General features: G+C 43.1%; 1 protein-coding gene across 1 annotated transcript in view; it reads left to right on the plus strand.

Annotated features, from left to right (window-relative positions):
• The window catches only part of srcin1b (SRC kinase signaling inhibitor 1b), a 67,904-nt gene that overhangs the window by 2,983 nt on the left and 43,184 nt on the right, over positions 1-21,737 (plus strand). The window contains exon 2 of the mRNA XM_071899185.2: positions 20,043-20,356. Coding sequence (XP_071755286.2) covers positions 20,066-20,356 — 291 coding nt within the window. The 5' untranslated portion in view covers positions 20,043-20,065. The remainder of the gene's footprint in view (positions 1-20,042; positions 20,357-21,737) is intronic.

Below are 21,737 nucleotides of genomic sequence, written 5' to 3' on the forward strand. Positions count from 1 at the left end.
AATGATAATCACAGCATTTGTTTGTTTCACACCTGCATAATGTATGGATTCTCCTTTTGTTTGAATGGGATATATTTGTTCCATTTCCACATGTTGTTGGTCAGAGAGCAGGATCAGCTGCAGAACAGCTGGGAGGGATTCAGTGTCTTGTTCAAGGACGTTTCTGCAGGACGGACGGTCCTCCGGTTGAAGGGCGGTCTCCCTACTCACTATGCCTGTGTTTTGCATATTACTAAAATGTGATAATATGTCAGCTTGTTTTATTGATGAGAAGTGATCCTTAACTAACCATACATTGAGTTATTTTGTAGGACAAAGGTCAATATATTGTCATATTAGAAGACTTTTAGGGTGACTTTGTAGCTGCAGCCTGAGGCGCGGGCCGGTGGTTAAATGGATGCACAGACAGAGGACAAGGGGATTTGAGTCAACAAAAGTGCCTTCCCTCTCACAGAAAAGTAATGAAATATTGACAGCGCCTCGCTGTAAAGAGTTATTGACAATGAATCTCAGTTAATTTGGCTTTCCCAGCTCCATAAAGCTGACCCAGGATAGTCTGTCAGGCGTTGTGCTCAGTGAAGCCTCTTGAGCTAAGAAACGAAACATATTTTTTATCCTGGCGTGACCTGGAGAAAGTTATCCATGCTTTCTTGTCATCTAGATTACTACAACTTCTTCTTCTGCTTATTTAGTCTCTCTCAAATCTTCTGTTTATCCAAATCTCCAGTGCAAGGCGTTTAACCAGCACTGTGGTGTACGTAGGAAGAAGTCATGGCGAGGAGAGTCATTCACACCGGCAGTAAAGTCCACCCATACTAAAAAATGCACTTGGTATTGCAAGTTGCCTTGGATAAAAGCATCCACCAAAAACGCATACGGAATCTCATCACATCTGCTTCAGCCTCTCTGGGCAGGAAACTCTCCGTCCATCTTTCTGTCCACTTAAAGATTTCACTGCCTCGGCCCGGTTTGGCCCCTGGGTGCATCTCAGACCTTTTTATCCGTTACGAGCCGGAGCGAGGCCTGAGATAACTAACGTGCAGCAGGACCGTGTGCGGAGTACCAATCCTCCCACTCGTATTTGTACAGCTGCTGTTTTGCTGTTTTTCCAATTCAGTGCCACAACCTTTTACCTTTAACTTGCAGATCCCCTGGCAGATCCTAGCCTATAGGCATTAGCCAAACGTAATGACAATACGGAGAGACAGGCGAGGACGTCGGAAGATCTGGGAGCAGCGAATCATTTTCAAAGGAGAATATGTCTATTATGGTTAGCAGCCCGTGCAAGGTAATAGAAAAAGCCTGTGATACTGTAGAGGACAGATGTGGAAGATTGTCATGTAGGATTGCTTAAGAAGTCTGCCGGGGAGAAAAAAAAATTTTTTGAAATAACCAGGTATCCATCCCGGACAAAACCCGCTGTATGAGGACAAATGGATATGGGATAAGCTTGGATAGGATAAAGATGAGATATGCATTTCGCCCCCCAAAAAAAAACTGACAGTGAGAAGAAGGGAAGTCACATAAAACAATAAAACAGCCTTCAAGTGTTTGTTAGGGTTTCTCAGAAGTATTTCTGTGTCCCGGCTTCAAGGAGCTAATACAAGTGGAGATAAAATGAAAGGATGAGACGGGGAGATGTTTTCCGTGGAAGGAACGGCGGTTTCTATAATAAATCAGCTAGCTCGCAAGCTGCTGCGCCACGTTTTTCTCAGTAGCAGCCGCTGTCTCTTCCAATTGACAGTCGCTGGACACAAACTGCTGATAATGAACTAAGAGGCCTGCTAATGCGGGCAGTTTGGCATCGATGTGTCCTCATTTATACTCGTCCCTACCAGAGAAAAGCTTCCTCTTTAGAAGCTTGACAAAATATCTATTGCCATCAGTAATTTTCACACTTATTAAACATTATATTGCAATTTCAGATTCAGAAAATTCTGCTTTATTGGACAGTCACAGTGAGGAAAGACATGAGGGATGGGAGAGAGAGAGTGTTGTGAGAAAGCTCAAACGTAGTTGAAATGTCTCTGAAAAAATATCTTGTCTAACATTGAATTTTCATGTTCAGTGTTCAAAATGCGGAGCCAGAATTTACAGTTACACTTGAAAAAGTTCCTCCCACACCCCTCAGCAGGTCCGCGGTCCCAGTCTGTGTGTTCGCTGAAGTTTGGTTCAGACGTCTGTGGACAAACCAGCCAATCAGCTTCTCTGGCTGCAGCTTGCAAGTCTTCCTTGTTCTCAACAGTGGGTGGAGTTGAAAGCAGTATTAAACATGGAGAGCTGCGTTTTGCACACGTTTCTTGCTATGTGCTGCGCTTTCCATCAGTTTCATGTGCTTGAATGGTATTGAACAAAATAGGGTATAGTCTCCGGATGACTTTCTTTTTTATTGTTCTACAAAAAAAGCGCAGATTGGTTTTCAAAACAGAAGGAATAAGTGAACATGGCCTTTGTTGGAGTCCACAAGGACCACAAGCATTTAGAAGTGTCATGGAGCTGTGAATGTTGCAAAGAGTGTGTGCGTGTGTGTGTGTGCATGTGTCTGAGTGTGAGTGTGTGTGTGTGTGTGGGGGGGGGTGACTTCAAGGTCTTGCTGTTGCTATCACATATTCACTTGGCTGGCATTTCTAGTGCAGTGGGAAATAAATTCAGTGTCTAATTTGACAACTTCTCTGAAAGCCTGAATCACAGATATTCATCTCAAGATTTTTTTTTTTTTTTCACCAGCTGTAACGTTTTGTCCTTGATAAGGGATTGCTATTTTAGTGACATCTCTGGTAGAGAACAGCCTATCAGATAGCATTACTGTCACACATCAGAGCACAGAAAGCAATGAGGAATCAACTTCCAGTGCCCACACTGTCGCAGAGGAAATGGGTCTGCGTCTGACAGAGGAGAGGGGTTGTAGGGTAAAGGAAGCACCGCTCTGTGTGTGTGTGTGTGTGTGTGCTTGTTTGCTTGTGTGTTTGTATTGCCACGGTCAGGCGAAAACCTCATGACTGCAGTTTTGTTGGTTTTCATGTTTTTGGCTGTGCAGCTGGCCCAGCACCATGCATTGCCCTGGGGTTTAACATATTGCCAGTTTAAACATTTTGAAGTGCGCATGCTGGAGGCACGGCCAGAACGGCCCGGCCATCACCAGAGACACCTAGTCCTGTTTGCTTGAATTGAAGGATTATGAGGCAGGGATGGGGACTCCAGTTCGCAAATCACACTCAAGTGGCTTCAGACTTCAGACTCGACGACCACTAGATTTGTGACTCGTGAACAATGAGTGTCTGTAAAAGAATGGCATTGTTGCATTATGTTAGAAATTGTTTTTCTATTCATGTTTCGCATGACTATAATGCATCTAAGCGTCATACTCTGATGTACAGTTCCGACAAACAAAACAGCATCAGCATGGCATCAGCTACAGTGTAAATTTGAATAGCATTAAAGACTTAAAGGATAAGGCCGGTGTTTTTTAATGCATTGCTTACCATCAACAAATCCTATGAAAATAACAAAATCAACAATGATTTTGTTTTGCCAGCAAGTCTCGTCCATGTAGCCGGTGCCCAATGAAGCCATGTCCCAGCAGCCATAGAACTCCATTGTATTAAAAAAACGATTAAAAACACGTCACAGAGCCATGCCGTTGCTTTGGGCAGCATATTTCATCATCACGATGCACCGGGCCAGCCGACTTTTTCCTCAAACAACTTAATAAGCCGGCTGTAAACACTTTGCGATCTCAGGAAAGTAGTTCCGTAGCACCAAAAATAGTCCCCGGCGTAATGAAGAATTTGTTCCCATTTGAATTTGATTTGGTAATAACTACAACAGCCTGACTTTTCGTGGTAACAGCGATTTTTAAAATTGAAACTATGTCTTTGTGAGCTGTATTTCAAGGTTTTTAGCTTACAATTGGAGCCAATTACTTCCGGGTTGACGGCTAAAAATGGTACGTGGGAAGTCAGAAAGTAACGGGAGTAGAGCAAACGCATTGTTGATTTTGTTATTTTCATAGGATTTCTTGACGGTAAGCAATGCATTAAAAAACACCATCTTTATCCTTTAAACTTTGCTATTGCAGGACAGTATACCGTATTAAGTGGTTATGTACAATTGTGGTTCCTATCAATACCTTCATTTGGGTCACATTGTCATTGTATTTAACCAGTACCTGATATACTAACGGCTTAATTAGACATAATGTCATCAGCTGGCTGTAATGTTGTTGTTTAAGCAGACTGGGACTTGGCACTTGACGCTTGAACTCAAAGATTTGAGACTTCTGCAATACCCGTTCTTTGGGTTGTAACATTTAGCTTCTAATTTCACTTCATATTGCGAGCATCTCTGTTTTATGGCTTATAAAATGTTTATGACCATTGAGCCCATGAAAATCATTGAAAACTCACTGTATAATTTCCAAAACTATGCGTCAATATCAAAATAAAGCTTAATTCCTGAGAAGTTGACATTTTGGGCATGCAAGGTGAAGGCATAAATATGAGTGTCTGCCTTCATGCATGTATATGTGTTTGTGTGGGTGTATGTGTGTGTGTGTGTGGGCTGGTCTTTGTGTGTCTGTATCCAGCCATCCAGCATCAGGGTCTCATTTACCACATGCGCTATGTGACAGATGTGATCTCTCCCCGGTGTTTGTTGCCTCTGAAGCTGGCGTGACGGTTTTGACACGCATCCTCTGAAAGCAAACAAAACAAACGCTGTTGTGCCGAGTTGATGACTAAATTACAGAGAGCTGCGTTTAACAAGCTACTCATTTGCTGATTATACGGAATGGTCCTTCTGAAACCCCCTATCTGACAGTCAAATGAAAAGCCTCTGTCCAGCGGAACAGAGGGCTCTTTAAAGTGAGGAGAGAGGGGGCAGAGATGGAGAGAGGGAGGGGGCAGAGAGATGGAGGCAAGAGGAGAGAGGGGAGTGGAGAAAGAAACTGGAGAAATGGAGAGGGGGATGTAGAAATTTATGGTCACAGGAACATTGTCAGAGCTCTATGGCCTTGAACCTTGCGCTCTTTACTATTGGCTGCTTGTAGGTAAATAATGAATTGAAGCTTATTCTACTTTTGGTCTCATTGTACGTCGCTCTGGATGAGAGCATCAGAAAAATCCCTGCCAAGATGTAAAAATGTTAAGCAAACAAGATACAGAGATGCAGATTACTCTGCTATGAATGGTTGATTCTTTTGGTTCATTGGATTAAATATTGACATGATATGATGACGTCAATCATCTCGTGTTGATTGGTGTTGAGAGAAAAAAACAGCAGATTTGAAAAAAAGATAAGTCTGTGTATGTTGGGTGAGAGAAAGAGAGAGAGAGAGAGAGAGAGAGAGAGAGAAAGAGAGAGACCCAAGCAAGCACGATATAATCAGCAAACACTTTCTTGCTCTTACTTTTCTGTCTCTTTCGCTCGTCTCGCTCCATGTCTTGCACAGATACACACACACATACACACTTTGCAACCCCTCCGCACTATAACACAAACATACACACACACGCATACACACACACACACACACACACACACACACACAGACTGCAGGATCTCATCTCTCTGTAGCTTTCCCTTGCCTCAACAGCCTCGGAGAATGATTTCATTGGGATGACAAGTGTGCCTCTCCCTCCATATTTCTGCCACCCGGGCCCTCAGCCCGGATCCAGAGGCAGTCTGCACCAATATAAGGCCTTTTTTGCCTCTTCCCTCCTTCCATCTCCTTCTACCCAATCTGATTTTAGCTGTGCTGAAAGTAGCATTTTCTTCCTATCACAACATCACTAATGCTTACTTTCCTTCCCCTCTTTCCCCTCTCTCCCCTCTCCATCTCTCTCTCTCTCTCTCTCCCCTCCTCTCTGTCCACTAAGCAGAAAATGGGTCCGAGTTCTATTGCGGGCTATTATCTGTTTGAGCTATCTATCTTGATAATTGACTCGTGGGGGTAAATGTGGTGGTGATTGGCGTGACGCTAATACATTCTGCCAATTTGACACGCTCATAATCCACTGGGCTTGCATTCCCCCTCGGCCATCATGGGCAGGCGTGAGGTTTGACGTGTTCGAGCGCTGTAGCATCATGGATACACACTAGTATGTGGGTGGGGAGAAACACTCGGGCTAAATAAGGAAGCAGAGCGTTTGAGTGGGTATGTAGGAAGAGGAAATTGTTCTAAACAGGCACAGGCGCACATTATGGATACAGACATGCATACACACACACACACACACACACATACACATTCACATAGACACACAGAACACAACAGATTGCATGTTGCTGTCACAATCTGGATGAATAAACCCCACTGGAGGAAATGCATACTTCTTAACATCACAAGCAATTTGTTCTGTATGCTGCTGATTGTTCAATGTAGGTAGCATGCAGCAGTGAATTACAGTGAATGACATGAATAGGTGGCATACATTATATCCAGAGCTTAATGTATAAAAATGCCTGAATGATGACTGAATAGTGTCATTACAGTAACGCCACTGTAATGACAAAATAAATGGCGTTTTTTTAATAGTTCTTTTTCCTCATTTGGAAAAGAAAAGCATCAGTAACTAATGAAATCCCGGTATATTTATAGGAGCACTCGAGGACATTAGCATTAGAAAATTTAATAACAGCGCTTGAAGGCATTATAAGGTAACAAACACATTGTGAACACATTCTAAAAGCATTATTATGATCAGAAATACTATTATATGCTTTAATACGCACAATGTGCAAAACTCTAGGGGGCCGAGTGCTTTCTGGGGCAACGTGAAGTTAATCGCGTCTCCTAACACATGCACCATACTGCTGTATGGTATAATATAATGCAAGACATTTTCAGATGGGATAAAAGGATAGCGTGACTCACTAACAATATTTGCATAGTGCACAGAAAATGAAGCGCTACCAGAAATGAATACGGAAAACTTCAAACGCCGATGTAGCCACTGCACAAACAAGCCAGACACAAAAACCCTGTGTTAGTCCGCAAATGACACCAAGGTGTTTATCGCCTCCCAAGTGCTTGTGTAAACAATAAACATGCGTGTCTAAATAACACCGCTGGAGTGGCTCTCTAATCACACACCAGAGTCGCTGCGGCACAGGCAAGTGCGGGGCGCGATGGCGTTATAAAACCCCTTAGTGGTGGAAAAAAGAAGGGAAGAGACATGATAGAGTTGTAGCAGTCATTAAGGGCAAGGCTGCTCGCTGCATCCTGCCTTATCTGCTGCAAGGTGGAGGCATGGGGAGGGTAATTCTGCTCGGGGCTCATGTGCAAAGCCGAGATACAGTGCAAGAGAGAAGTAGAGAGAGAGGGAGGGAGAGAGGAGATAGAGCTGGTTCATTTGCAGCTTGTCCCCGTAGACTGTGGAAAGGATTATACTCAGAGAGAGAGAGAGGGAGAGAGAGAGAGAGAGAGAGAGAGAGGGAAAGAGAGAGAGAGAGAGGCACACGCGCTGTCTTAGCACACACTGAGTACCCTGCCTCCAATCTTCTACACTGCACAGTGCACTCTTCCTGTCTCCTCAACAGCACTCAGTACTCTCTCTCTCCCTCTCTTTCTCCCTCTCACACACACACACACACATATGTACAGACACACACATGCACACACACACACCAGTGCCATGTAGAGCCTCGGCAAGAGGGGAACCAACCTGCACAGGACCATAGCCAGGTATGCTCCATTCATTTCTGACACATTATGCACCGGCGGATTTTTGGGAATCGTCGCTGTAGTGATCCAGCCAGCGAGTGTCATTCTCTGCAGAACACTCTTTGCAGGCTGCATGCACCAAGATTATCCGGCTTCTTTGCATAGCCCCAAGAGAACTAAAAAAAAAAAAAGAAAGAGGGAAAGAGAGAGAGAGAGCGAAGAGGGAATGGAAACAGAAGAGAGGAGAGGAGAGGAGAGGGGCTAGAGGATAGACAGAGGAGATGGAGGGAAGAAGGAGAGGACAGAGGAAGGAGGAGTGAAAAGACAAACTGAGCAGTGTTTTGTCATGTGGGGCCAGGAAAGTATGCGGCAGGCAGCCAGCTAACCTGGCTTGACCTTCAGGTGGAAATGAGCGCTACTAGTTGTTCTCCAGTATGTGGGACACCGGCCACAAAGACTTCACCCCTATACCTCTTCTTAAAAGGCACATCCAGCCCTTCTCTCTCTCTTCTCTCTCTCTCTCTCTCTCTCTCTCGCTCTCTCGCTCTCTAGGGCCATATTAATATTTCCACATGCTGAGACACGCTGGGGGGACACGCTGCAATTGGTTGAAATGTAAATTTAAATGGACATGCAAATAGATTATTCATTCTCGTGCAATTAATTTGTATTTGTCACAGAATCAGCGTGCAGGGGATCTGAGAGAGGGAAATGGTAATGTGGAAGAAGCGGCGCCTGAGAGCACCGTGACGCGGGTCTCTCATCTCATGTTTGCTTTCAGCGCTCTTTCAGGCTTTTCTGTCCGTTGCTATATCTAAGAGAATAGTTTTTTTTTTGTGAGGTGTGTAAAGTTTGTATACCAAACCCGGTGAGAGCACCGTTGCCTCCCAATCAATTTTAAGCTGTTTGAAGTTGATGTATGTTTTTTTTCCTGGGGAATCTAGCAACTCAGAATCTAGGACTTCAGAATTCACTTTGATGCCGGTTTGATATCAGTTTGTAAATCTCTAGACAGCAGGGGCCTTCTCTTCCTGGAGAAACACATTGGAATGAAGTTGTCCTGCTCCGGAGAGAAGCGGCAGAGTGGCAGAATTGAGGTTGAATCGGAGTCGTTGCTGAGGTTTTCCTTGTGATTTCTTTGATCCAATGTTTACCACAGAATCAGGCCTGCCTGACAAATTGCCTCAAGATCAGAAGCAATTCCTAGTGTTGTAACTGATTTCTTAAAAAAAAACAAAAAGGCAAAGCTATTTTCTTTTTTGTATTTGTCTAAATCTTTGCATTATAAGTCAATCATTGCCCTCCTTGCTGTCATGATCTTGCCAAAGATTTTCAGTGTAATTGTGTTCTCAAAGCTGTCAAATCTCAATGTTGCTCTAAAGTTTCATATTAAGAATATGAACTAATGATAGTGGTGTCTGTCTTGTGGGTAGCACACTAACAAAGTTATTGCAGTCATGATGGAAAATGATCTTATCCTTCAGTGGGAATGTGTGTGTTGGTTGATGTAACGCAGACAAACCATAAACTATGAAGTATCCAGTTGCTAAGAAACCATTAGTCATTAGAGGTCCAAGTCATTTTTTTTCCTTAAATTTTTTAGATCCTGAATCATAATCGCTTTAATCACCAAGTGCTATAAATGTACAGGAACTTGACCGTCGGTGCAGGAATATTGACAACTCAGAGATTCACACTATGTAATAATACACCTTGTGCAAGCACAGCAGGACCGTATACAGTGCAGTAAACACTGCAAGACATGCTATATAAATACATTAAACATTCAGTACTCTATATGTGCATTCAAGCAAGACATACAGTATGGTTAGTGCGGTGAGTGACCAGTAGTGCATTGGTCCAGCGTCCAGTTTGTTTTATTAGGTAATATACTATGGAGAGAGGCAGGGAAGACGGGAGGGAGAGAGAAAGGGGAAGACATATGAAATACGAGCCAGATTCAACCCCACAGTGTTGCAGGAACATGACCCGCTGATCCACCAGGGCATGCCCCCTCTGTTAACTGTATTGTGATTGTGTCTTTGCCCCCCCCCCACCCCTCGAGGGCTGACCTACAACACACAGTAGTATCAGCTTTGGCTCCGAGCCCACTGAGCTGTCAGCCTCACATGCCAAGGGCTAAGAGGAGACGGGGGACACGGACAGTAAGGGAGAGATCAGGGATAACAAACGCAGACGGAGGCAGACCGGGGGCCGTCTGAGTCTGGCTCTATTAGCGATATTGGAATGAACTAAAACGGCGCTGAATTGAATCAAGTGTGAGTTGGGGAAGGGGGTTGTGCATTTACACTGTGCATTTCACATACAAAGCAACGCAAAGGCTTCACCTCATGTCTCTGTTAAACAAAGAGCCTACAGCATGGGCAGGTTTAAGGAAATTGCTCTATTGCACCAGATAAATGGTGAAATTACAGATCCACTGGGTTGTAGCGCACGTTTGAATTTGTTCTCTTGCGTGAGGAGTGGTTTGAAAGATTAAAGACTTTTTGAAATCCCAGGTAAAAGAAGATTCCCGTTAAGTCTCAGAATGAGCTTTTGCAGGGTTCATAGTTATTTTTGGATTTGTGTATAATTTGTGTAAGCAGTTGGCACATATGGCGGTGGGATTTCTTTATCAGCGAGGCAACTGTAAGCTTTGAATTTCTGAAATATGCATGCGTTGGCTCACAAACATACATACACAGACACACGGACACACACACACACACACACACTTTCCTCCTTTGAAACTGCCTTCTCAGCTGAGTGGATTTCCCACTTGCTTCCCTTTTCCTCAGAGCACATCAGTCTTGTTAATTGCCTGGCTCACTCCATTTTTCCCGTACCAGTTGACTTATGACCATTGTTGAATATTTATGTAACATGTTGCCAGTTAGGAATTGGCTGGTGTGCAAATCATCCCAGCACATCATTTGCAGGCAGAGCGTATTTGAGTTGATGTGCGAGCAAAATGACCACTTCCAGTAAATAATTTTGACACAAGCGTTTTGAAACCATGAGAAATTCACTCAAGATACTTGATTAATCGCTGCAGTTTCTGATAAGTTACAGCTGAAGTGTTCTTGAGACAGACCTGAGATGCTTTTAATTAGATGAATTTAAATGAGTGTGCATTACTGCAGCCTGCTCACTGAAGTTCTTTAGTGAATTCTGTAATTTTGAGTCACCTGCTCCATGTCCATGTGTACTCAACTTCATTTATGATTATTTTGGCAGCGTTCAGCCCCAGTTCTCTCAGTACTCTCTTCCTCACGGATCAGACCGCTATATTCCATTTCAAAGCCTTCCTGCAGAAACACAACTGCTACCTTGGCATGCCAGGTTGTGCCTCAATACAGACCGTCAAGCAAACCGTACTCGCTGCTCTCAGGTCTTCCTCTGCTTTTTCTTTTTGATGAAAAAATCTACCTGAATACAGCAAAAAAAACACAGTTTAATCATAGTTCTCGTCTACGTAGTTGCAACCACATTTTGGCTTCAATCCTTGATATTTATATCCAAAAACGATGAAAGATGTTTAAGTTCTGTGTCAGCGCTTATTTTTATAAATGAATCATGCCTGCCAGGATTTCAAAGACTCAGACTTGTCCTAGTTGCGGCCAAAATGTTTTGCGTTGCATACATTAATACTGAAGAGTTTCCTTCCAAAATGAGATATCCACCATTTGAAAAGTGACAGCTACTCTGATAAAAAAATTTTATGCATGGAAGTAAATTATTAATTATTATGCGAATATACGCTATATAGCCATTCAAAAATCCCTGCCTGCAAAATTGTCTACATTTTCAAAATAATGAATGAAAGGGAAAGTGTTTGGATCTGTTTGGAAGTGTTAGACCTTTCAACAGTTCTCCAAATTGTTTAAATTGCTTAATGAAACAGGCCTGTTATTTTTTATCAATGGGTAGAATGTCAGTAATATGTTTTGAAGTCAAATGTGTAACAGAAGACGTTGGCCTTTCACTTATTTCACTTGTCCAGCACAGTGAACGCACAGCAGAAAGCGGGGGCAGCAGTCGTCCAGTGAGCTGGCCGGCTCCCAGCACCCAGTCTGAGACACTGATTAGTGGCCACTAATAGATCTCGATCCCTGACTCATCCTGTCCCACTGTTCACTCAATGACACCAATTACTCACCCTCAGGACGTGGCCTGGGCTAAGATGCGCCAAAAATATCACTTTCTAATTAAGAGGACTTCCTCTCGCAGTTTGGATTGATGTGTGGCCTCAGACTGGGCTTCGGTGCTGTTGTTGGGTGAGAAGCGGGCGAAGGGTGAGCCTAGGTGTGGGTGGAGTGTGTGAGTCTGGTGTGGGTGCAGTGAGTGTAAATCAGTGCTGTTAGTGGGAGGAGAGGCAGGTGGTTCTGAGATTTCCTTCTGACTCTTTGCCTCCTTACTGTGTTTCTTAATAAGGAACAATATTTCAGCACAAATGCCTTTGTCAGGGTATTACTGTAAAAAACACAGCAAGGAGGTAAACAGTGTGACTTTCTTTTCCTGTATTATGTACTAGTTTTCTGTGAGTCTACACTACCAGTCAAACGTTTGGACACACCTGATTGAATGTACTATGTTTTTCATTCTCTGAAAGCCATTTTGATCTAAAGGCTTATGCTTAAATGCTTGAAGTTTGTTTTTTAGACAAATATAAATAGTGAAGTTGATGCCTATGTATGAATTTCTTTCTAAAGCCTTTTCCTTTCCATCAAGACAAAGGGTGGCTACTTTAAAGAATCTAAAATATAAGATAGTTTTGATTTGTTTAACACTTTTTTGGTCACTGCATAATTCCATTTGTGTTATTTCATAGTTTTGATGCCTTTACTATTATTCTAAAATGTGAAAAATAGTAAAAATAAGTAAAAATGTGTGTGTCCAAACTTTTGACTGGTAGTGTAAGTTTTGGGTGTGTGTGTCTACTTTCTGCAATGAGTCTTCTGAAAGTGTTATGGGGTAAAATCAATAAGACATCTGTGATGGGACGTGCCTACTTGAATAACCCCAGTGACGTACCTGCAGTCACCCATCGCCCTTTCCTCCAACATCTAAATCAGGTGGGCTCTCATCCTAGTTTAATAGCACAAGGGATAGACCAGATCTTGCGTATTGGTAAATTGATGCGCTGAGTGTCTCAGAGCCTGATATTTGGACCAAGATAAGCTGATTTGAGAGTGATGTTTTGGGTGGAAAAAAAAATAGCAGGCAGGGCTCAAATTCACTGAGCATGCAGTATAGATCCAATACGAGACAGTTAGAGGATCAGAGAGGATGTCAAATTGAACAGAGACTGAACTAGATGGGCATGTTTCAGCTCTCATGATGAATCCAAGTCCCCTTTTTCCTTCTGTCATGAATTATTATTCTCTTTGAAGATGTAACTTCCAATTCAAGATTTTCTCCTAGCGATGTGAAGAAGTCTGCCCAGTGGTTTGTTCTCAGTGTGCAACAAGTGGCCTGGCTGGCACATGTTTTCCAAGATGACACCCAGAAGAAAAGTGGCATCATACAGGCCAGGCTAATGTTGATACAGCGATAAATGTCAATGCTTACTGACCGTATAACAGCATCAACGGTGGATAAATGTCACATGGATGAATCACGCAGGACTATCTGAGCTATAAACCTACTTTTGTGAAAGCCTGTCTTGCTGAACCTCAAGAATAACACGTCATTATACAACATGTAAGCAGACACACACACACACGAGTTGCAACTTTCACACATTTTTTTTTTTTTTTAGCTTGAAATCCATGCACTGCAGTGTGACTAACAATGCCATCTCAATGACTTCTCTGGTTATGTCACACTCAAATTTCGTTTTTTATTTTATCACAAATCACCGCCGCTGCACATTTTGTACCTTGCGAAGCTCACTGTGAAGGTCTTTTCAGCCCCACTTCCCCAGCGGATGAAACATGCTCCTGATTGTAATTACAGGGTGTCTGATTCCTTCCTTCCAAAGGCATTCAGCGCATCGGCCGTGAACCTTACTATAAGGTGTAGTGGATGTGTTTAGCAAGGAGACGCGGGCTATTTATATCTTAGCACTCTGCTTGTATACTGTGGTTTCTTGTCCTTGTGAAGCGGCGCTGTAGCCACAGATTGGGAGTCAAGGCTCGAACTAAAGGAAAAAAGAAAAAACATCTGCCAAGTTTAAAGCTTTTTTTGCTCTCCCTCCTTCACACTTTTATGTCATCACTTTGCTCTTAGTGCGCTTTTGGAGAGGAGCAGAAACCTTAAATTGTAAAAAAAGAAAATACCCGGGCCCTCTGGTTTTACTTTCACATGTCACTCATGTGACAGTGGAGACAAAAAACAATAAGTCTTCAGTATTCAGTATTATCTTCCCATTAGTGTAAGAAATAGACATTTATTTTTTGCAAAAAGACTCAAGTGTGCTTTCACACTATTCTGTCATCTTATGCAATCCCTTGTGATTCATGCTGCCACTGTATGTGTGTTGGCTCTAGGCTTAGGACTGTGGCTACGGGCGATTTGAATATTTATGCCATAATTAGTGTTCAATTGAAATTCATATGGCATGGTATACGAAGACGTAGGGGTTGTTGTTCTATGCTGCGTGGGTGGTGGGTAGAAAAGGAGAGGGGGGGATAGAGGCGTGGGAGGAGAGAGGTGAAGTTCTTATAGAGGAGAGAAGAGAAGAGAAGAGGAGAGGAGGAGAGGAGAGGAGGAGAGGAGAGGAGAGGAGAGGAGGAGAGGAGAGGAGAGGAGGAGAGGAGAGGAGAGGAGAGGAGAGGAGAGGAGGGAAGGAAAGGAAAGGAGAGGAGGAGAGGAGGAGAGGAGGAGAGGAGAGGAGGAGAGGAGAGGAGAGGAGAGGAGGGAAGGAGAGGAGAGGAGAGGAGAGGAGAGGAGGGAAGGAAAGGAAAGGAGAGGAGGAGAGGAGGAGAGGAGGAGAGGAGAGGAGAGAGATGAGCTGGCTGTGCTTTCCCACTAGAGGACATTGAGTTTCCATGGTGCAATGATGTTTATCTTTAGGAGAACCAATTTGTCCGGGACACACACACACACACACACACACATGCAGGCACACACCAGCGTGTTTCCCCCGGACACATTCTTCAGATGGGTTTCAGTATTTTGTCCTGGGACTCAATCGTATACACTCTCTCTTTTTCTCTATCACCCCGTCTCTCTCCTCTCTCTCTCCCTCCTTCTCCCTTCCCTCCATCTGTGCTTATCAAAGCGATCTGTCAGGACCCACGATCAAGGCTTTTGAGAGACAAGATGGGGAGGGTTAAAGTGTCCTTCAGCTCTGTTTACGGTGCAGCTGTGGGGTGAACGGTGGTGAGAGTGAGAGAGAGTGAGAGAATGAGAGAGAGAGACTGCAGGACTGGGTGGCGGGTGGCCGGTGTTGGTGGTTTTGGGTGGTTTTGGGTGGTTTTGGGTGGTTTTGGCGGCCGATTGCTCTGGGCTGGCTCTCATATCAGGAGACATGCTGAAGTCATTTTTAAACGTCACTCTGGTATTTTGAGACACGCCATCACTTTTTTTTTAATAATCTTGCAGCTGAAGATGAATTATAGAGCACTCTTAGAAGTGAAAATTGAACTTGAGGCCGAAAAAGCAGCGGGAGCTAGAATGGAGGGAGGACTTCTGACAAATGTCTCATCTTGACTGATGGCATCAATGTACATTGTGTTAGAGGCATTGTTCTGCCACAACAGCAGGAATACTACTACTTCTACTACTACTACTAATAAATCTATACTCAAAGGTTATACGACTCTGAATAGTAAACCTGTCTTTGATTTGGGAGAGTCTAATGTACGTGGTACCTGAATGTGGAGCGCAGCCTCTTCTTAATATGGATGATGGAAGTTGCAAAGGTAGTTGTAGGAGGCAATCTCCTGTCCTTTTTAAGTGTAACAACAGTATGTTGGATCCCTGTGATCCTGCATCCAACGCCTTCCTGCTGGCAACAGTTTGTGGAAATTTTGTATTCAGCAAAGGCAGACCTTGTTCCAAATATAGCACGCTCGGCGTCCGCGTTCTGATCTTGTTTGGGTTTTATTTTAATTTTCGAGTGCCCTGGAGAGCTGGATATTATAATTTGTGGATGGAGGAGCACCGTTCCTCTTTCATTCATCCCTGCCACAGTGCTTTCCTCCTTAATCAATAGTCTCTGATGAATAGAGAATGGAGAATTTGTGATAGAGATAGAGAGAGAGCGGGAGAGAGAGAGAGAGAGAGAGAGAGAGAGAGAGAGGGAGAGAGAGAGAGAGACAGAGAGAGAGAGAGAGAGAGAGAGACAGACAGAGAGACAGAGAGAGAGAGAGAGAGAGAGAGAAGGACTAACCCAGTCCCGGCCAGTGGCAGTATGCCACTGGTTGGAATATGAGTGAGATTATGGAAAAATGAATACATGAATAAATGAATGAATCAGTGACAAGGGAGCAAAGAAGGCAGAGGGGAAAAGGGAGGCGCGGTCAAAAGGAGAGAAGGGGGAAATCAGGAGGAAATACTATCAAGAAGAGAAATATATCAGTAAGCAAACCAAGGACTAAAGAATGGTACAGTAGTGGTAGTTTTGGGGGCAGATATACTGTGTATGTTGTGACTGTATACTCTGCATCCATTACACTGCAGCTACCAAGTCAAATATTCAAGAAAGAAAATAATTTGAATTAAATTTGGGCGAGGCACGGACTCGTACTCCCGCTCAGACAAGTACAAATGATTAGACCTCAGTGCGATGAAACCATAAAACTAACAAATAGCCTCTGTCAGACCCCGGCCACCAGTGGCCAAGGTTGCAGCTCTCCCCCCGTAATGAGAAATGTTTGGACGTGGCCTTGAGCACAGCCTTTTGGAATGTGTCCAGGACAGCTGAAATATGGTATCAATGGCAGAATGACAATCACTCACTGGTTTTTAGCCCCCCCTCCCTCAACTATAATGAACACAGAATAATGAATCTTCTGGATGGGCCAGCATGGGACCTTTAAAGGGAAGGTGTGTATGTGTTTTTAAGAGAGAGAGAGAGAGGGGTTTGGTGTTTGTGTGTGTGTACACTTGTATTACTACACTTGTGGGAACCAGTGAGTACATTTTAGCTGGTCCTCTTTGAAAAGAGGATTTTAAGGTCAAGGTAGGGGTGGTTATGTTTAATTGAATTTAGGATTAGGCTTAGTAGTTAGTAAATTAATGTAGTCACTGGACGACCCTCACAAGTATAGCAATATTGTTCTATATTAATAGTATTACACATGGAGGCTTGTGCACATTTTAGCTCTGTATAAAAGTACATATATGCATATGAGTGAAGTTGACAAATTGTAATGTCTTCCCTAGGGTGACAACATCTGAGTAAAAGATTCAACAATGGGAGTATAGTGAGAAAATTAAAGGGCAATTCATCAACTGTACTAGTAGTGCTGTTAGCATTAGCACAGCTATAATAACAGAGGTGTTGCCAGGAGCAAGCTGGGAGGAGGTGGCAGCCCATTAACTACCACCGGCAGCAATAATGACATGTTGGAGCTTAGAAAAAACATGGTGCGAGAGCAGTTTTTTCACATGGATGAGTAAAGTGATGACTAAAGTAATATATGCAGGTATGTGCCTCTGGTTGAATAGACAACACTAAAAGACTAGTCCAGAGAAAGAAAAGAAAAGAAAAGAAAACAGAAATGGATTCAGAATCAAAACCAAACAGAGCTGAATATGAAAATGAAACTCACACTGAATTGGAGCTGAAAGGTGTCAAAGGGATACTCTTTTTGTGATGACAGGTTTGAGAAGTGAGCTTGTGACCAAAAGGTCGCCGGTTTGAATCCGTGGACAAACAGGGAATATCTGTGCAGAGAAATTGAAGGATTAATGCTTTTCCCTCCCCAGCTACCAGTCAGCTGCCCTTGTGCAAGACCTCAGTTTTATCCCAGTAAGCTGCTCAGTGGGCAACAGTTGAAGACTGGTTGTACTGGGCAGCTCCCAGTTGTAATGTATGTCATTGTGTGAATGTAAAGCGGGGGGCGGTGCTGTAAAAGAGCATGCATGCTCAGCAAAACCCTTCCCCGGATAAATCAAATTAACAAATAGGACAGATGTTGTGATAGCCGTGATGATACTAACACAGTTGTCCTTTATAAAATAGGCTTGTACAGTAAGTGCAGCAGCAGGTGTTGTTGCTCCAGTGTGGGCATCCTGCAGCAAATGGCCAGCAGGCCCTCTCATGGCAAAATATAGCATCCTTTTGTCCCACATACTTTTCGCCACACTGTAGGAGTTTACTGGAGGCTTCACATAAATTACAATGACAAGCCCTAGTCTAGATGCTCTCTCTTCCTCTCCCACTCTCTCTCTCTTTTATTACACTCTCTTCTTTTCTGCCATGGATACACATTGGAATGCCCCATCCCTCCTATGCGAAGATTTACATCTGTGACCAACTCAAATACCTTCCTTCATTAGCTCAAACTGAACCACAGACACTTTACAGCTACAAATACTGCTGTTGTCAGGCAAAATCCATGTGCAAAAAGTCGGTTTTGCAGGAATGAATGAATTAATGCTTGTATTTTATTGATGCCAATTTATTTTTTGAATTTATGAGCAGGTGTCTCTCATTCAATGCATAAATGGCCATGGAAACTAGCAATTCAGGAAAAAACAAAATGAGCATATGTATAGTTTTACCACAGTTTCTCCACAATATCATTGATATACTACTGTTACCCAGTGTGCCATTATTATATAGTTTTGATAGATTTATAGTAATGTGTTGTAATAATGCACAACTTATACCTTATGAGGGACTAAATTACTCTGGTTATTAGCTGAGCTTGCACATGCTCATTCCGCATAGGCCTCATTACATAGTTTTTTAACTGTGAGCTAATGACTTTAAGGTCTTGCTTCAATGCTCCTTGGCAGCCCTGCTGGCAAATAAAGGGACCAAATAGCACAGATCAATAGAGAATAGATCCTCTGTCCGGCAGAAAAGACCATAAGCCATGTGATTTACACTTTGGGTCTAAAACTCTACTTACAGAAACAGATAACAAGTAAGAAATGGACAGTGATCCATTTTAAAGCATGTTGTACACTGTCTTTATGATGTGCATGCTTTAGACACTATGTGTGTCTATGTGTCCAGATCGATTCTTTCTACTCTCCTTCTAACCAGAGTCAAGTGAAAGAGCCTGAAAACTCAGCAGAGATTGGCTTTGTTCTGATTGAAGCGCCATTTATTTGACTCAAGCAATAGTGTGTCAGCTTGGTATCGCTCCTCCGTCTTATGTGCTTCCCCCTATAGGCTAGTGTCAACAAATTTTATTCTTATTTCTAGACATTTTACACTCTTAATCTTCATTACATCCTAATATCAAGACAAAATGTGACATCTGTCAGTTTTTTTGCTATTATGAAAACAAAAGACTTAAATTACTGGAACTAATATCAAATTTCCTTATGCTTTTTCACCATGCTTTGTGTATCCACGGTCACAAGGGGGCACTAAACCGTTCTCCATACAAGAGGACATCATGACCATTTATGTCACTTTACTTAGACTGATTTTGACACACATGTGTGACAATTCTGCTGTCATATAATAGCAGGGGACCTTGCTGTGCAACAGTGGCTCTGCCTCAGGCTTCCCAGGACAGTTGCAGTTGTTGGAATAGACAGATGTTGCAGCTGTTTTGAAAAGGGCTATATGGCTGGAGGTGTGTTTGTATGTGTGTTTGCGTGTTGTTTGCGTGTCTGTGTGTGTGTGCTCCGGCCTGTGTGTTCATGTACATGCGTGCGTGTGCATCCATGTGTGCACTGTGTTTGTGTACAGCACAATATCTGCCTGCGGTATGCAGAGTGGCTAGAGAGATGAGAGAAAGAAAGAGAGAAAAAGAGAGAAAGAGCACTGTTTCTTCTAGATGTTAATATACTGTGCAGGGTTGCTCAAGGACAAAATCAGTGTACGCATGTCACAGTGCTGGAGCAGTGTTAGGCCGCACATAAACACTCCTTCACTACCTCTCAGACTCGACATGCCTCAAGGTTGCTGCTATTAACCTGTGGGTGTGATTCTATAAAATCTCTGTGAAGTGTAATCTGATATAATGTTTTGCACTAATTAAAGCTCTCCAATATTAGTAATAACCTCCCTACTTACTCACAGTATATTGTTGTGCAATTTAATGTGTTTAGATAGATTATTTCCCATACACCATGAATCAAGTGTTACTAATATTTTATCGTTTTATCATATGATCTAATAATGTCACCAAATGTGTGTAGTTTTCTCACTTCTACCTCCTTCCCTTCCCATCTCCCCCTGCTCTCTCCTCTTTAAATCCACCTCCCTGTCCCCATGCCCCCACCTCTGACCCCCCCCCCACAGGTCGAGAGAAGAGAAAGGGTCCCATGATCTCTGCCGGCGATGCCGAGTTCCCGCGGGATTACCACACCCTGGCCGCCGGCGGGGGGCGCGGGGCCCGGCGGTTCCCCGATAGCACCAACGGGGGGTTCACGTCGTCCTCGCTGGACCGCCGGCACAACGCCGTGGCCGCCAAGAGCCTGGAGGCCCTGAACAGCATCCACAAGGCCGACATAGAGCGCCAGCGGGACGCCTTCATGGACCTCCAGAAAAACAAGTACTCCAACAGCCCCTGCAGCGTGTCGGTGTCCCAGGGCTCCGCTGCTGGTGGACGACAGGTAGCTTGACAGTACATGACTCACACCTAATTAGCTGAAGATCAACACACAAAACAAGGCTTTGGACAAGGGATGCCTTAATGTTTTGACATAGAAACATGGGTATTATTATGATGGGTGGTTTCATCTCTTATATCATTAAGATGCTTGTTAATAAGCCCTATAATAAGCAAGATGTCTCAAAATCACTCACCTATAATTAATTTTCAGCACAATAGACCAAAGTAAGAATATCTTACCGCCTCCTAGAATCCTTTGGAGGGCCAAAAGAAATGTATCTAGAGACAATTTTTGGGCACTTTATATGCTTTATACCTTCACAAAGCATATAGTATCAACACATGGGTGTCTTGGTAGGGAAGCATAATAGAAGTTGCAGGTCAAAAATAACCATGGAGCTAGTTTCAGAGACGTTTTTACTCACTATCAGGTTTTAAATTAGCAATAAATGTGTCTGACTGCACTGGTTTGTGGAGACACAATGTGTGTGTTTGACCTGTGAATGCGTACAGTATTCTGGATAATAACTCATATTCTGCTTAAGGTTTTTCATATCTTCTTTCATATCTTTCATATAATTGTCAGAAATACCACTGCACAAACGACTAGAATATTTCAAATACTACCTTGGAAACTGAGCTTTTGAAGGTGAAACACAAAAAGCAAGGCTCTATTTATGGTCTATTTATGCCTGATCATCCCATCTAATATTGGTATATGCGAACTTCCTTAGTTGGGTTTCTCATATGAACTTATCCAGGCATTTTTAACAGGATATCTCATGTGTAAACCTACATGTGAATTCAATGCGCATGTGCTTTTTGGACACATGTTGTATTCTGACATTTTTTTACTTCAGATGTGAAAATTTCAATTATTATGTGTATTAAGTGATTTTTCAACTGCCTACTATTTGTCATATGACACAATTGACAGGTGAAAATGTAATTTTCACATGGGAAATGGGAACTGTCATATGTTCACATATGCAAACCAACATGTGTCCAAAAAGCACATGTGCTTTGACTTCACGTGTGTGTTTTCACATGTGACTGTTTTCTAAGGTAAAGAATAACAGCATGTTGGTGGGCTTGAAAACGCACAATATGGAGCACAGTACATTTTGTGGCGAGATGTCTCTAGGGCCTTGGACACACAATGGAGACATTTTAATGACCAGCTTGCCAGGTCAGCAGTGGTCAGTTTTGAGTGGTAATTATCAGAAAGAGTCAGCAGCAGAATAAAACGGAGACAGGGATTCAAGTGAGACAGTGAAAAAAACAATAGATGGATCATTCCGAATGCGAAATATTAAACTCGTTGCCCTATCCAATCCCTCGCCTCTCTCCTTCTCTACTCTTCAAATCCTCCTTTTTCTCCT

This window comes from Centroberyx gerrardi, chromosome 20 (genome assembly GCF_048128805.1).
Source record: "Centroberyx gerrardi isolate f3 chromosome 20, fCenGer3.hap1.cur.20231027, whole genome shotgun sequence".
NCBI classification, from domain to species: domain Eukaryota; kingdom Metazoa; phylum Chordata; class Actinopteri; order Beryciformes; family Berycidae; genus Centroberyx; species Centroberyx gerrardi.